General features: G+C 35.1%; 1 protein-coding gene across 1 annotated transcript; it reads left to right on the forward strand.

Annotated features, from left to right (window-relative positions):
* gucy2cb (guanylate cyclase 2Cb) lies at positions 1-14,769 on the forward strand. Its single transcript, XM_073866854.1, has 27 exons — positions 1-1,425; positions 1,512-1,624; positions 1,850-1,917; positions 2,600-2,815; positions 3,152-3,273; positions 3,561-3,663; positions 3,783-3,888; positions 4,327-4,462; positions 4,552-4,634; positions 4,751-4,865; positions 5,039-5,109; positions 5,253-5,366; positions 5,446-5,505; positions 5,586-5,657; positions 6,240-6,344; positions 6,439-6,525; positions 6,954-7,086; positions 7,212-7,349; positions 7,518-7,606; positions 7,769-7,860; positions 8,184-8,339; positions 10,432-10,624; positions 10,708-10,882; positions 11,469-11,567; positions 12,876-12,970; positions 13,059-13,135; positions 13,366-14,769. The coding sequence occupies exons 1-27, from the start codon at positions 1,221-1,223 to the stop codon at positions 13,559-13,561; spliced, it is 3,219 nt and encodes a 1,072-aa protein (XP_073722955.1). The 5' UTR covers positions 1-1,220; the 3' UTR covers positions 13,562-14,769.
* The last annotated feature ends 2,820 nt before the right edge of the window (positions 14,770-17,589 follow it).

Consider the following 17,589-nt stretch of genomic DNA (forward strand, 5'->3'; position numbering starts at 1 on the left):
CAAAAAGCATTTATCCATACAACTCCAATGGGTTAAAATACTGTATGTCTTTAAAATGTTGACACCCATTTAATGGCATTATAAAACCGGGCAGAGCAGAAAATTATTTAATATAACTCATATGTGAATGGCTGAAGAAAATCATATAGACCTGGGATGGCAAGAGGAAAATTATAGGATAATAATAAAATGTAATTCAAGACAAATTTAGTACCACTAAGTAATTTATACTTACTTAAAAATAAAAAAGCAAAAAGATTACAAATGCAAATAATAAACATGACATGATTTATACGCACCATCAGCCTGTGTTTTCCTCTTTTGTTCAAACATACGGGACATTTTGATTGCTTTTTATGACAGATATATTTATCATAAAACGATGGTTTATGGCCCAACAACTACATCAACCTTTGTCCTTTACTTCTCTTCTGTAGTCGCCTTTGTACACTTAAACCAGGAGACCTTGGAATTTATTTCAGTAACTTTAAAATAACTCATTTTATAAACATTTCAATAGATGCCTACAATATGCCTATGAGATTAATATCCATGCCATTACTGTTCTGAAAAAATTCTGTTTAACTACATTCAAATAGTGAGAAACTGAAATGTAGGCTCCTTTTTGTAGTTATACACTAAAGAGCTCTTTAAAAGGAAAAGAAATATTGGGCCTAAAAATTGACCTAACTTTGAGTTTGGGTGTGTTTTCAATCCTATTGAGCAAGCTACCTAGACAAACAAACAAACAAATAAACAAAAACCGTGGGGTGGGGAGACAGGTGAATCTGGACCAACATTTTATTGGATGCCTACAAACGCTGTCTTTGTAGGGTGCACTTTATGATTTTGAGACGCCTCCTTTTACATCTGATTGTTCATTAACGCGCTCAGGCGAGAACACGGCGATCAATGTGAAAGCAGAAGGTCATATTTCATTTTAACTTGGACAAATAAACCTTACATTTTGCGGTGTATACCTTTGTTGGGAAACATGACAGAGGATACTAGAAGCAACCCAGGAAAAAACTGGAAGAAACTTCACCTCTTTGGAAATTTTGCAGACAGTCATATTGCATTTAAAATTTCGAAATAATCAGGCAAACCTTGTTATTTAAACAAGAGCCTTCTTACAAAACCTCATTAGGGGTTTTACATCCTAGCTAACGTTACAATTTTTTTTCCAGAGCTGTGTGCCGCATTTTAACTTTTTTTTAACAATGGATTACCACAGATGGTTGTTTGCGTTTGTTTTCTGGACATTTCTCAAGCAAAATAATTTCATGAGTCAGTCTTGCTTTAATAGCAGTTACATGATGAATGTTGTTTTGTTGGATGACGACGTATCGCCTTGGAGCATCAACTTTGTGAAGCCAGCAGTTATGAGAGCTATTCAACATGATTCTGAGATCAACCTTAAATATGGTAAAATATTTACACATTTATTTCATTCTGTAAAAAGTTAATCTTGTATCTAGAGCCTTTAATGTTTTGTTTTTCTGCTCGTTAAGGTGTGAGTCGCAATTTAACAGTTAATTTCAAAGGATTTCAAACCACTTATTACCTGAAAAAAGGCTGCACCAATAGCGCCTGCGAGGGGGTTGAAGTTTTAAATGATCTTAAGGTCAGTTCAGGTTCTTTTAATAACTGTGATGCACTGTTAAAATAATAATAACAAGTGTTTCGACTTCATTCGGCGCTGCGCAGGCCGATAATTCTGACGTCAAAATATCGCAAGCAAGTACTTTCGACTCGCTCTCGCGTTACTTTGATGTCATATGCTTTGGGTGCGCAGCGGCATATGAAGCGTGTGAAAGTGTATTCACGTTGTTTATTATGATTTTTTAAGAATACAGGTGAGGTGGGATGTGCTCTCCTGGGACCAACCTGCACCTATGCTACTTTCCAAATGGTTGAGTATGTCAGAATTTGAGTTTATATTATACGTTTATTTCCTTGCTTCATTTAGCTTTTTTAAATCAATTAAAATTTATCGTAAATGTCCGCTTTGGTCAGTTTGGCTTTTTATGATATTACTGACCTGTACTACTGACTAACAACAGTACAACATCAAGTGTATTAAATACGGGGATGCTCGAACTGATTTTGCCAAGTGGTTGATGTCCTCAGGGCAACAATATTGTTTATATACCTAGCAGTCTACAAGGGAAACAAAATGTGTTAAAGGTGCAGTGTGTAAATTTTTGCGGCATCTAGTGGTGAGGTTTCGCATTGCAACTAACGGCACAGTCCACTGCTCACCCCTTGTTTTTGAAACACATAGATAAGATACGTTAGCCACCACTGGACAAATATGTCATCGTTGGAGACAACTTAGTAAAAAAAGTTTGTCTGTTAAGGGCTTCTGTAGAAACATGGCGGCACAAAATGGCGACTTCCATGTAAGGGGACGGTGCATTATGAAAGGTCTTTATACACCCCTGATCATACAGTTTTGTATTATATTTTGCATTTCTGTCAAAAGATCCTTTTAAAAATTACACACTGCACCTTTAAACAGTGGATGTTATTTAACTGTATTTAGTTATGCAGAATAGTTTATTAGATTTTAAAGAACACCTAATGTTATTTTTTCTAGTCTTGAGATTGGCTTGGACATCAATATGCCCATCATCTCAGCAGGAAGCTTTGGACTCTCATGTGATTTTAAGAGAGATCTGACTCGTCTTTTGCCTCCAGCAAGGAAAATATCTAGCTTCTTTGTTTCCTTCTGGGAGTTCAATGATCATATCAAGGCTACATGGAAAACAGTGTATATATACAAGAAACAGAATAACACTGAGGATTGTTTCTGGTAAGCAGTGTCCTTTAAATATAGTATATATTTTATCACTGTATGGATTCTGATGCAATACACTGTGAGAAAAAAAATGGTCCCTAGCTGACACCAGGGTGGTACCCTTTCAAAAAGCACACATTTGCACCTAAGAGTTTATATTAGTAACTTAGAGATACATATTGGTACCAAGCAGTGCACATTAATACCTCAGTGGTACCAATGGAATACATATCTGTACGTAAATGGTATATTAGGACCTCTTAAAAGGGTACTGCCCTAACTTAAGTGACAACTTGGGACCCTTTTTGGACCATTTTTTTAGGGTTTATTGAAAGCTTTTCTTATCTGTAGGTACATGAATGCTCTTGAAGTGGATTCAGCCCCCTTTTCCTCCAGTTTGGAGAAGCGAGTTGTTCTGCGAAAAGAGGACGAGCTCATTCAGGCTTTGGACAAAAAAAATCGAGAGAGTAATTGTGAGTGCCACGTTACATCTTAAATTTAACGTCTGTTAAGAAAAACAACTTTTTTACATTTTGATACTTTGATATGATACTTAGTGCTGTGTTCTAGTACCATATGAAAAATCTCCTCATGTTTAATTGAGCTTTTCCACTATAGAGAGACATTAAAAACATGATGTCAGTTCTGAAACTTACAAGATATTTGTTCAAGTACGATGACAGCATATATTACAAAAGCTCAAGTTAAAATTGATTTCTTGATTCACCGCTCCCTGTTTTATCTGCTATGTTTTTTACAGTGTTCATTCTTTGTGGAACGCCCGAAGACATTATGGATCTGAAGAATGACACTGTGTTGGATTCTGATCATGAAAATGCCTTTCTCCTGATTGATCTTTACAAGTCAGTCATTCACTTTCAAGTACTTTAATGTACAGTTGTTTACAATATTGACCAAATTATAAGAACATTTTAACAGTCCACTGACAGAAAAGGTTAAAGATCCTAACTTTCTCACACAGTGACGTCTATTACAATGGTTCATCTAATGCTGCTATGAGGAATGTTCTGGTTCTAACAATGCCCAATACAAGAAGTTACACCATAGACAATTCTGACAACAACACGGTAGGATAAAAGCTTGTATTTGTCTTTGACAGTCAAATCTATACACAAAGAACATTTGTAAAGTAGCAATAATAAATGATAAAGGATGGTTAAAGTCTTTTCCATGACAGCTTTTAATATAAATGTAATAAAATTGCTGGATTAGTTTCAACCCTGCATTGACTCAAAACGGGTCAAACATAGCAAACCCACTGTTGGATCAAATATAAAAATTTTCTGAGTTAATTTAACCTTATAGCTGGGTTTGGCCCCTTTTTACCCAACGTTGGGTTCAAAATAATGTATGTCCATAAATGTATAAATATGTTTATTAGAATAAAAATCAAACCGTGGGTTAAAAAGTGAACAAATGCCAACATGTCTTCATTCGATGTAGTTTTATGTTGAGTGTAGTTAGTACAAAATGTGTAACTGATGTCTTTTCTATTCTCTATGCAGATGAATGATTATATTGCAGCGTATCATGATGCAGTACTGCTATTTGGACAGGTGATGAGAAACATTGTCGACAGCTCAAACTTTCAGCAGACCGGGACAGTGAGCATAAACTATTTCAGAAATGTGTCTTTCAAAGGTGAATAAGGCAAAGCTGCAGTCATTTTTAGACTTGGTTTGGTAGCACCTCAGGATACTTTAGATGACAACATTGATATCTTTACATAGGTATTGCTGGAGATTATGAGCTGGACGAGTTTGGTGACAGAGATCTGATATTTTCTTTGATCTACACTAACATTGACAATGAGGTAGGTAGTATTAGATATGTCAGTATTTTTTTATATATTACATTATATTATTAAAGGCAATGAAATTATAAAAAATTTATATCAAGTGTCATGTCATTTTTATTCTTTTACTTTAGTACCAGGTTCTTTATGAATTTAATACTTCCACCAACCATACATATTTAAAGGATGACAATCCTTCCTTTATTTGGCCTCAGCATCGTCTACCTGAAGACCGTCCAAATATTAAAGGTAAAGGTCTCCTCAAGGACTTCTCAAACATTTAACAGCTCACACAACTGGAATTTATCCAATAAACATTCTTTCTGTTATTGAAATGTTCAGTATTATTTATATCAATGTAATTTTCACTGTTGCACATGTAAAGCAATACTTAACCAAGTCTAACACTTTTTTTAATTTAGGCCAGCAAGTCCAGGATATTGTAATAACACTGAGCGCAACTGTTGTTGGAGTGATGGCTACACTTGCCTTCATCTTTTACTGGTTAAAGCAATACATATTATTTACTTAATCTTCTCCTTATAAATTGTACAATTTGGCACTGCTGATAATAATAATAATAATAATAATAATAATAATTTTCAATAATCAATCATTATTATTACTATATTGTCTATCTTTTACTGGCAAAACAGATCTTATCGTAACATGCAGAAGAAATGGTCTCATATTCCAGCAGAGCTCATTACACCTTTAGAGATGAATGAGCGAAATATGATCAGTTTGAAGGTAAAACACACTTCCCTTTATAAACATGCATTGTTACATTAATGGATTTTTAAAAGATTGTATTGTCTCTTATCAATAGATTGAGGAGGACTCTATAAATAACAGTTACAAATTACGCCGTGCACGCTATGATAAAAAGGTAGTATTACCTTTATCCAATATGATTCCATAACTTTTAAGTTTGGGCTTTGAAAACACTTATTTGAGTTTTGTTTTTAGATTGTTATCCTTAATGAATTAAAGTACACCGATGGAAGTTTCACTGAGGAACAACGGAGAGAACTCAACGCGGTATAAAAGATTATCATCTCTTCACTGTCCTCACACTTAAGTCTTTATGCACTCTCTTAACACAGTGCTAAATTTGAACAAAACTTTAAAGGGGACATTTCACAAGACTTTTTTAAGATGTCAAATAAATCTTTGGTTTTCCCAGACTAGTACATATGTGAAGTTTTAGCTCAAAATACCATATAGATAATTTATTACAGCATGTTAAAATCGTCACTTTATAGGTGTGTCCTTTTAAATGCAAATGCACTAAATGGCAGTGCCGTGGTTGGATAGTGCAGATTAGGGGCGGTATTATCACCTTCTGACATCACAAGGAGAGCCAAATTCAATTTTTTCACATGCTTGCAGAGAATGGTTTACCAAAACGAAGTTACTGGGTTGATCTTTTTCACACTTTCTAGGTTGATAAATGCACTGGGGGGACCCAATTATAGCACTTTAATATGCAAAAAGCCAGATTTTCATTATATGTCCCCTTTAAAGTCTTTTATCATGTTTAAATTAAAACCTAAGCAGTGTCTGCTTTACTTGTTGTTAACACCTACCGCTCTGAAACATAATGCTGTTTTGTTTTTTTAGCTTTTAAAAATTGATTATTACAACCTGACCAAATTTTATGGCACAGTCAAGTTTGACCATGAAGTTTTTGGAGTGTTCGAGTATGGAGAGCGGGCATCTCTTAGAGTGAGTATTGTACTGACCTCAAACCGATAAAAAATATCAAAGCCTGTTATCTAATACAGTGTCACACTTTTAATCTTGCTTTTTAATCTTTTAGCATGTGCTTAATGATAAGATTTCATACCCAGATGAGACTTTCATGGACTGGCAGTATAAGATCTCAGTCATGTATGACATTGCAAAGGTAAATAAAGCAGGTGCTCCTTTATACTGTAGCTCAGTAGTAGAGCATTGCTGATAAAAAATGTATACCATGTAATTCATTGTATTTTTTTATTTTATAAAAGCTCCTGCCAAATGCATAAATGTAAATTGACATGATTTGATACTGAGGTTGTGTGTATTTTTGTTCATACTTAAATGTTCTTAAACTCAAAAATCTTTGTATATGTAATGCATCTATTGATGTGGGGCACATTTTTTGCAAAAGAAATAGCCTAAAAAAAGAAACTTTTTAGAAACTAACATGAATATTAAGATAACGTTTCTTAAGTTTTATTTTTGACATGTTTGTTTGTTTGTTAGTTATTTATAGCTTGAATATATGGTTATGCATCTGTCATCTGTTATTATTTACTGTCTCACATAAACTCTTTTGACGCTGTATTTCAGGGCATGTCTTATCTCCACACAAGCAACATTGCTGTCCATGGGCGACTTAAATCCACCAACTGTGTGGTTGACAACCGTATGGTAGTGAAGATTGCAGACTTTGGCTTTAACACAATTCTCAGTCCCAGTAAAGGTAAAATTGATCATTATTATAAAAAAAGTGTTTTTAGTGCTTAGATTTAGCTATAATTATTTAGCGTGCCATTTATTTGCTTTTATACATCTTAAACCTGTGCATTTTTCTACTGTGTCTCTCAGATTTGTGGACAGCCCCTGAACACTTGCGAAAACAGGGGATTTCTCAGAAAGGAGATGTGTACAGTTTTGCCATCATTTCCCAGGAGATCATGATGAGGAAGTGCACATTTTACACACACACCTGCTCTGATCGTGCTGGTAAGAGAGACAAAGATTTATGACGGCAGCATGTGTTCCTTAACTCAAAAGACATAGTGACCCCTACTGGTGACTTTGCCTTTTGCACATCACCATGCATGAAAGTCAAGATTGTTTGTTTGTTTATACCATACCATGCAATCCAACTAGTTCACATTTCTTGAACAGAGAAGCTGGCCCGAGTGCAGTATCCCAGTCTGACCTCCATTTTCAGACCTGATCTAAACTTTGAGAATGCAGGCGAAAAAGAACAAGAGGTAAAATGTGTACCTCTATGCAGGCGTTTTTGGCCCACACATTTATACATTCATAATTGTAATGTTTCCTATTGATTTAAAAGAAAAGTAATTGCAAATGTTATGGATCAGCTAACTTTAATAATTCATGTATTCATTTACTCATCACTCTTTTCTTTTCAGGTGTGCATGCTAATCAAAAACTGTTGGGATGAGGACCCAGACAGAAGACCAGACTTTAAAAAGATAGAAATCACACTACGAAAGATTGTCAGGTCACTTTTTGTATGCTTTAGTCTAGATGAGAATCATATGACAATTACATTTGTGACCTTGTCTATGAAATCTAAACTAATCTAATGAGATTAGGAGCATCAAAATTTGATTTCAGTCATGTATTTTAATCTTTGACATGACCTTACTTCTTGATATCAAATATCAAGGTTATATTTTCACAGAAGAATGTTCTGTGCATTCTACTGTACAATGTTCTGTAAATCACAACATTATTTTAAAGAGGCTTTAGTTGGGTTTTTACAGGCAGGGTCACATTTAGGGAATTCGTGTTATAATGAAACAGTGATCTCTAATTTCATAGTGTTGACAACCAGGCAAGTGAGAGTTACATGGAAAATCTGATTCGGAGGTTGCAGATGTATTCCCGTAACCTGGAGTGTCTGGTTGAGGAGCGTACAGCTCTGTACAAGGCTGAAAGAGACAGAGCAGACTACCTAAACTTCATGCTTTTGCCTGGGTTAGTGTAACAAACAATGTTGCTCGTCATGTCAAAATATGTGTTCGTTGCGTCATGTGAATCTATTTGCATCATGCGTCTTGTCAAAATAAGTGCCTGCTGCACAGGCGTCGAAAGAGTTTATGATTAAAGAGACTCTTACATTCACAAAATACCCGCAAGACACTGAGTATCTGGCGTGTCTCTTATTATAAACCCCTTCGAAGCGTCTGCAGCAGGCTCATATCTTGACGTTGCATGAAGCACATAAGCTTACATGACGCACACATGACGGGCTAAATACATGTTGTGATGAGCTTCGCATCATGCGCCCTTGAAAAAGAAGTCCTTGGCCGCCACTGCGTAACACTTTACAATAAGGTTGTATCTGTTAACGTTACTTAAAGGGATCGTTCACCCAAAAATGAAAATGATGTCATCATTTACTCACTCTCATGTTGTTATAAACCTGTATAAATTGCTTTGTTCTTATGAACAGAAAGGAAGATTATATTGAGGAATGTTTTTAACCAAACCGATCGGAAGCACCATTGACTTCCATAGTAGGAAAAAATAATACTAGTGAATGGTGCTTTTGCTCGTTAACAACATGAGAATGAGTAAATGATGACTGAATTTTAATTTCAAAAGAAGTTGTAACTGTTAACATTAGTTAATGCATAATAAGCTAACATGAAAAATTATACTGGCATTAACTCTTTCCCCGCCATTTACGAGTTTTCTCCTCAATTAAGAGAACACATTTCCATAAAAAAAGGTGTTCCTGATTAATTTATTTTTGTTAATCTGCAATACTTATTATCCACTAGATAATCACTTACCCAATTTATGAAAAAACTGAAGCCAAAACGTTATTTACTAATTTTAAACTCTGTGTATGTTTTGATAATCATTCTGAATTTGAACAAAATTCCTTCATAAAAATGCAATTATTTCAGCTTTTTGCTAAAAAAATGTATTTTTGAAGAAAAATAAGAAATTTTTTTAAGGTTTTGTTTGTTTGTTTATTGTTAGGCTATATAGCTTAAGATAATTCAACTCTTTACTAGTTAAAGGAATATTCCATTTTCTTAAAAGAAAAATCCAAATAATTTACTCACCACCATGTCATTCAAAATGTTGATGTCTTTCTTTGTTCAGTCGAGAAGAAATTATGTTTTTTGAGGAAAACATTGCAGGATTTTTCTCATTTTAATGAACTTTAATAGACACCAACAATTAACACTTAACTCAACACGTAACAGTTTTTTTCAACGGAGTTTCAAAGGACTATAAACGATCCCAAACGAGGCATAAGGGTCTTATCTAGCAAAATGACTGTCATCCTTGACAACAAAAACAACAAATATACACTTTTAAAGCACAACTCCTCGTCTAGATCCGGTCGTGATGCGCCAGGCGACCCCACGCAATACGTCATGACGTCAAGAGGTCACAGAAGACGAACGCGAAACTCCGCTCCAGTGTTTACAAGTGTTGAGAAAGAGGACCGTTCCAACGTTGTTGTATGTCAACTGATACTAATTAATTTCTTTGTGTCAGTTTATTGTTTACAATGGTCCGCAAATGTGCGTTTTATATATGTAACACGTGACCTCCGTACGCCACTACGCATTTACGTTAGGTCACGCTGAACCGGACCTAGACGAAAAGTTGTGCTTTAAAAGTGTATATTTGTTATTTTTCTTGTCAATGACAATCGTTTTGCTAGATAAGACACTTATGCCTCGTTTGGGATCGTTTATAGTCATTTGAAACTCTGTTGAAAAAAACTGTTACGTGTTGAGTTAAGTGTTAATTGTTGGTGTCTACTAAAGTCCACTAAAATGAGAAAAATCCTGCAATGTTTTTCTCAAAAAACATAATTTCTTCTCGACTGAACAAAGAAAGACATCAACATTTTGGATGACATGGTGGTGAGTAAATTATCTGGATTTTTCTTTTAAGAAAATTTAATATTCCTTTAAGTTAATAACAAATACATCATTAATGAAAAGTGTAAAATTCATGCTGCCTAAAATTGTTACTGCTGGGTGAGTAAAGTATAGCACAAAATAACCCTTTAACCCCTGCTATTCTGGGTTTACTGCAGACCGGTTGTGCGCTCTTTGAAGGAAAGTGGAATAGTGGAGCCTGAGCTCTTTGAAGAAGTCACCATCTACTTCAGCGACATCGTAGGCTTCACCACATTATGCTATTACAGCACACCCATGGAGGTGGTGGACATGCTTAATGACATCTACAAGAAATTTGACAGCATCCTTGACAATCATGATGTCTATAAAGTAAGATAACATATGCTATGGGCAATTCCAGATGAGGCCTAAATCATGTTGGACTCCAGCAAATGTCTTTGTGCGTCTTTCAGGTAGAGACGATTGGTGATGCATACATGGTGGTCTCTGGTCTGCCTCGACGGAATGGAAACAGACATGCAATGGATATCTGCCACATGGCTCTGGACATCTTGGCCTTCATGGGCACTTTTGAGTTACGCCATCTGCCCGGTCTGCCTGTGTGGATCCGTATTGGTGTGCATTCAGGTGACACCCAGTCATTCTTTTTAGACCATTAGTTTAGGGGTTTTAGCAATGTATCGCACAAGATAGACTACATATTCTGAATTTAAGTGTAACACGGGCTTTGAAAAGAGAATGAAGTTACAAATCAGAACGAAAACTTGCAGCTCCAGTCTTACTAGAATAAAGCACTGTTGCTCATTTTAGACTTGAGGAGCTGGTTTAAAGGTGTAATGTGGGGTTTTTAGTTTGGGAATTGCAATCTGTGGTTATTATTGCACAACACTAAGCCATATACAGTTCAAAAATTGTTTTCAATAAAAATATCAAAAAATGCAACGAGAAGTTACGGTAGCTGCCACAGGACAAACATATTGTCGTCTGAGACAACGTAGGGACAAAACGTGGACAGGGTGGTCTTTAGTGTCGTCCACTTGCATTCGCTTGATCAAGACGCATCTTTATACCAGGTGTAAACAGCCTCTTAAAGGCACGAAAGCAAAGAAGAACTTGTTACAATATTTAAAATGACTTGACATATTAAAAGTGTATTTATAAATTCATACAATGACCCCTTTATATCTGTAATATGTATTTTGCATGTGTTCAGGCCCTTGTGCTGCTGGTGTAGTGGGAATTAAAATGCCCAGATATTGCCTGTTTGGAGACACCGTGAACATAGCATCTCGAATGGAGTCCACAGGTCTACGTAAGTAATGACACCTAATGCCATATCTAAATCTGCATTCACTACATCTTACTCGGCCAGGTGATTCTCACGAAATTCAGACTTAAAAGGTGTCCAGCATCAGATTTTTAAAAAAAGACATTGAAGCAAAGTTTTTTTTCCGCACATATAAGATTAAGGTCTGAACTTACTATAACCATTATTTTTAGAGGATTTAAAAAATATTTCCTATAGAATTAATTATTTAAATCTTTAGATTCTAATTATAAAAAATTATCATTACTGCAACATGATATTACATAAAATATATGCATTTACAAACTCCTGTTTCGGTAATGAGAACTAAAAAGTTGTCTAGGTACTATGACAAACAAAATTTTACATTTTATCTAGAGAAAAAATAAGAACTGCCCACCTGGTAGCCATCTTGAGTGTCACAGTCAATAATGTCCCTTCCAACAATTAAAAAAAAAAATTTTAGTTCCTTGAGGGCTTAAACAATGATTGAAAATGGTTGCGGAGGATGAGAACATTTTTCTTGGACACATTTATATTCCTTATTATTGTCTCTACATTTACCAATGATCACCAAATATCACATGTTTCTTTACTGTAAATGTTTATAGTATAACATGCACTAAAGCTTTTTATTTTTTAGATTTTTTAATTATAAATATTTCCATGTCAAAGAACCCAAATCCAACCATGGACACGTTGCGGTAATGAACATTTTCCCCTTAAATGTGGAAAAAAACAAAATTGGTTTGTATGATGTCATTTGAAATCATGTGCAAAATAGTACATGAAGAGATGTTTGTAACTGTATGCTTCTTATTTTGATAATCTTACTTTGCATTTACTTTTTTTATCAAAATGTTTCAAGACACCTCATTATTCTAATTTTGCAAGAATCACCCAGCCTGTAAAATCCCACCTTACATTAAGTAATTTTTGTGTGATTTACTGTTTTCTACATAAAATCATCCTACATATTGTAAAGAACATTCTGTGAAAATATAACCTTGACATCTTAAAAGATATTAAATGTATTTTGAGTTTGTCACACCACAGAAAAATCTGTTATTAACCACCCAACCAAATTTGAATTATTAAAAAAAAACGTTTAGGCCCTCCAAAAAAATCCTGAACACAAAAATCTAACTCTGCATTTCAGTACTACATAGATGTTTCAGCAATACATTTCTAACTTTTATCATGTGTTTCATGTCAAAGATTGAAATGAAGGGGCCACAAAAAAAGTAATTGTGCTTTGCCTCCATGTGCATTTTATCTTATTATACATTTTCTCCTTTTATCTCTTCACTTCAGCATTAAGAATACATGTGAGCGAGTCAACCATCAGCATTCTCCAACGTACAGACTGTAAGTTTGAGTATGAAAAGAGAGGAGAAACATACTTAAAGGTTTGTGTTTGACATTTTCTGTATTGTCTCACACTCTTATCAAATTACCCTGTTCATTGTGATGGTTTAATGATCTTCTCAAATACAGGGTAAAGGAAAAGAGACAACGTACTGGTTGACAGGAGTTACAGGGCAAGATTATAACCTACCCATGCCTCCAACAGCGTGAGTTTACAGTTTATAATGCTCATAAAGTTGACATGTTATAAAAACTAATATAGGATCATAAGGGATAGACGGTCAATCCATTTATCTGCTGAAAATATATTTATCCACAAAGTTTATTTTAGGAGAACATTAGCACAGAGATGTACCAAAGGATTTGATGGAAAGGTCATATGAACATACATCTTTAAAAGCTATCATCTTTAATATTTTAAATATTCCTTCTGAAGGGAAAACATGCAACACCTACAACAAGATCTGGCTCAAATGATCAAGACTTGCCTAGAGCAACGTCCCAGCATGAGGAAAAGAAAGACCCTGTCGACGCGCCACAAGAGGCTAGCAGCCGAAACAGACATGGAGTGCACAGACCAGCCAGAGTATCTGATTATGGTCACCGGTGACAGCCTAAGCACATATCTGTAAGACCATTCCTAAACAAACATATGGACATTTACACAAAATGTTTTATAATACTTTAGGGTAAACACTGAAAAATGTGCATACTTTATATTTGGATAAAAAACATATGAAGAGTTTCGTTGCAAAACGAGATAAATCCATTTTTTAACATTTTTGTCAAAACATGTTTATTATTACGTTATCATGTTATTATTTTGTTTTATGGTGCTACTTAGCTGTATTTTTTAAGTTATGAAGGTTTAAATCAAAACAAACCAACTGCAGTTGCATTGAAATTAATTGGAATGCACAACCAAAAAACGAGATTTCTGAACAATTAAAAAAACGGTGGTTATCTTGTTTTGCAACGAAACTCTTTGTATATACTTTATTTATCCTGTGTTATCTGGTTACTATCTATTACTTTCTATTGCTGTTATTACTGTCTATAACTTAGAATTAGACCTTGCATTTAATATTTCCCTTACTAAAGATCTATTAGTCCTTGACACAGATTCCCTAATCTAATATTTAAATGCAATTACATAAATGGACAGGTTCCTGGACAGGGTTTAGATCAATCCAGGACTAGGCCTTAGTTATATTAGGACATTTAACTTGTTTTTACATACATACCTTACAACAAAAACAACTACTGGTGTGCATCTTGGGACAAAACAATGGCACTGATATATGTTAAGATATTTTTAAAGGCAGCTCAAACATGCATTTTAATCTGGGACTAAGATAAACCCTGTGCAGAAATCCGCCCCATTATGTTATTGCGGTAAAAGCTTAACTTATGGCATTTGTGTCAAGGACTAGATATTTAATAAAGGAAATATAAGTGATTTATTAATTAATTTAATTATTATATTAATTCATATTCTCAGCTTTCAGTGACTGTTTATGTAGTATGTGAATGTTTTGTGCACACAAAATAATAATTTACAGAAATGACCATGCACAATTAAAAAGTCTAAAACTTTATTTGATTTGTTTTAATAATATCCATGTACACAGCAGCGCTGTCTGAACATCTAATTGAACATTTTCCACGTGATTGTTACTTGGACCTGAATCCAGGTTTGCCATACATGCACTACTTAGGGTCTGTTTTTATATACATACCAAAACTAATATTTGTGAATTATGCAAGGGGTATAAATAATTTCATACAGTAATTATAAAGTACATGACAAAAACTAAATAAATAAACAGCAACATTCTTATTTATCTTTCACACCTTGAAAAATAAATAGTCATTAAAAAGCAACAACACAATTCATATTTAATTAAATTAAAAAATATCAAAAAGAGATTTGATTGGAATTATCAGCAGACTGGTCCTCCTCAAGGAAAAAAAATCTTGTATGTTGGTTTTACAAAACTATATCTTAGACCATAACTTATATATTGTCAGTATACAGACAACACATTCAACATTACATGTGCCTTGACAAATAACATCATCTGAGATTTATTACCCTGTATTAAACACAGACAGAATATGAGACAGTTTCCCAGACAGGGTTTGTTAGAATCCAGAACTAAGCCTCTCATCAATATATATTTTGTATTTTTACCTTAACAAATTAAGTTAAACAATTTCAACTTTTTAAAGTTATGTCAACTTATCACAAGCCAAAACTTTAAATTGACTTTAATTTGACACTGAGATATGTTAAGATACATCAGTGCAAGATGTTTTTAAATTGAGCCAGCTCAAACATGCATTTTAGTCTGGGATTAGGATAAAATCCGTCTGGGAAACCGCCCCTTTGTGAATTGATTCATGGTCACTTTAAAAAGCAGTACAGTTTAGTTTTTTTACACTTTATAAAAAAAAGCAAAAGGCCATGAATATGTTGGACATATGTGGACACACTAAATAAAAATATAAACTCAAATATATTTCAGAAATGATTTGATTTGTTCAACATTTGAACTGTTGTCTTATTTTGGAAAAAAAAATTCTTTCTACTCACGCTGTCAAATTTAAGACATTACAAATGATTCACTGCTCTCTGTCTAGACACAAGGACTGTCAATATGTTCACATTTTGTTCAACAATGTGTCATTGGTGCTTGCATGTACATCAATAGAAATTATTCATCCGGTAACACGCTAATCCACAGCAACAAAACATTTGCCTATTGCCACTTTATAAATTCATTAATGCTGGGTACACACCAAAAGATTTTTTACATCTTATACGCTTTTCAAAACTTGAAACATGAGGATAAAAATCCTAGATTTAACAGTTTTGCTCCTATAGTGTGTGGTGTGCCATGATGGGTCAAAGACAGCACACCACACACAAACAGATTTTCAGCCAGAGTCTCGACTGTGAACACAAAAAAGTCTCGCAAAATCTAGCGAGACTTCAGAATAAGCATGGCAGACGATATGCAGGAAGACATTTCAATGATGGTGTTGGAATGATTTTCATCAGGGGATGAATCAAGGGGGAAAAAAGGAAAGGGTTTGGGTGACTACTTCCGTCTTCCATCATCTTGCTTTCTGGTTGGATATTTTTTGTTTCACGTGATAATTTCAAGAGCGTGCGCATGTTTGTCCTCGGGGTTCACCCAAACATCAGGATTTCTGATCATAAATATTAAAGGACAAGTTCGGTATTCTACACCTTAAGCCCTGCTTTCAGATTGTTTATGATGGAATAGAACGGTTTTGACTGAAATTTGGACATATGCGGCTGCCCAGAGAATTTTTGGGTGTTTGTGTTTCAGCTCCTACCTTTACAATGGGTTTAATGGTGCACTGGAACAATCCTTCCTAAAATGCATTAAACTTTCATTTACAAAGACGCGAAACTCACCGAGTGGTCAGGAGTGTTCATTGATATGCGCACACAAAAATCGCCGCAAAAGACGCACTCCAACAGGTTTTATCGTAGTTTTGTCCAACTCCATTTACTTGTATTAGATATGCTGTGATGTATGGTATTACTCCGCGCCAGGACTTTGTTTGTATTCTTCCAATGGGCAAAGGCGGATTATCGCCACCAACTGGGCTGGAGTGTCTATTATTCAAGCTCTCAACGGAAGAATGTGCGGGTGTGAGGCGTTTGGAAAAATAGGTCCACCAGTTTACAACGAATGCTAAAACACCTGTTGGAAAGCATCTTTTAACGCGATTCTTGTGATAGCACATCAGTGAACACCCCCGACCACTCGGTGAGCCCCACGTCCCCGCAAACGAAAGTTCAATGCATTCTAGAAAGGATTGCTCCAGTGCACCCACACACCCACTGCAGAGATGGGAGGTGAAACAACGATCACCCAAAAATTCGCGGGGCAGCCGCACACGTCGAAATTTCAGTCAAAACCGCTCTACCTCACCATAAACAATCCGACAACAGTGCTCCAAGTGCAAAACACCGAACCTGTCCTTCAAACGTGTTTAATATTTACGATTCGCGATCGGGTGGCTCTGACGTTTTTCCAATCAGGTTTGAACACTCTTAACACACCTCGCACCAAGGGAAAATCTGATGAAATAATCCGTAAAACCATCAAGATAATCATGACATAGCTAAGATTGTCGGAAGGGGGGAAAATCGACCCAAAATCAGCCCGATTATCTTTTGGTGTGTACCCAGCATAACAAGTCCTTGCACCATTACAAACGCAGACTGAACATAACACATGTTTAAAAAAAAAGACAATTCTGACAATAAAACATACTCCTAGCTATTTTAAATGACTTCCACCCATCTGGATATCTATGCAAATCTGTGCAAAACTACAGCATATGTACTCATAAACAACCCCAGACATGCAAATCGGCCTATAGCATGTCCAAAAATTGCAGATTTGCTCTGTTCTATGCTAAAGGGAGCAGAAAGTGCTTAACTTGAATATTTGATCAATTGTGTAACTGGCAATCAAATCAACATGCCTCAAAGACTTTCATCCTTGACACAATCAATGTGTACAGTACTATAAATGTACAAATAAAGTTCAAGCACATCAACTAATAAACTAAAATTTTGTCTAGAGTGCAAGACCTTGTAAATAGTGTAGAGGAA

Source organism: Misgurnus anguillicaudatus, chromosome 4 (assembly GCF_027580225.2).
Source record: "Misgurnus anguillicaudatus chromosome 4, ASM2758022v2, whole genome shotgun sequence".
Lineage (NCBI taxonomy): Eukaryota > Metazoa > Chordata > Actinopteri > Cypriniformes > Cobitidae > Misgurnus > Misgurnus anguillicaudatus.

What these genes read in the sequence shown, in the direction of transcription:
- gucy2cb (XM_073866854.1), top strand. Translation starts at nt 1,221, where the DNA reads ATGGATTACCACAGATGGTTGTTTGCGTTTGTTTTCTGGACATTTCTC. An exon ending in TGATGGCTACACTTGCCTTC is followed by an intron (nt 5,110 to 5,252) that starts ATCTTTTACTGG and finishes ACTATATTGTCT; the next exon opens with ATCTTTTACTGGCAAAACAG. An exon ending in AACTTCATGCTTTTGCCTGG is followed by an intron (nt 8,340 to 10,431) that starts GTTAGTGTAACA and finishes GGTTTACTGCAG; the next exon opens with ACCGGTTGTGCGCTCTTTGA.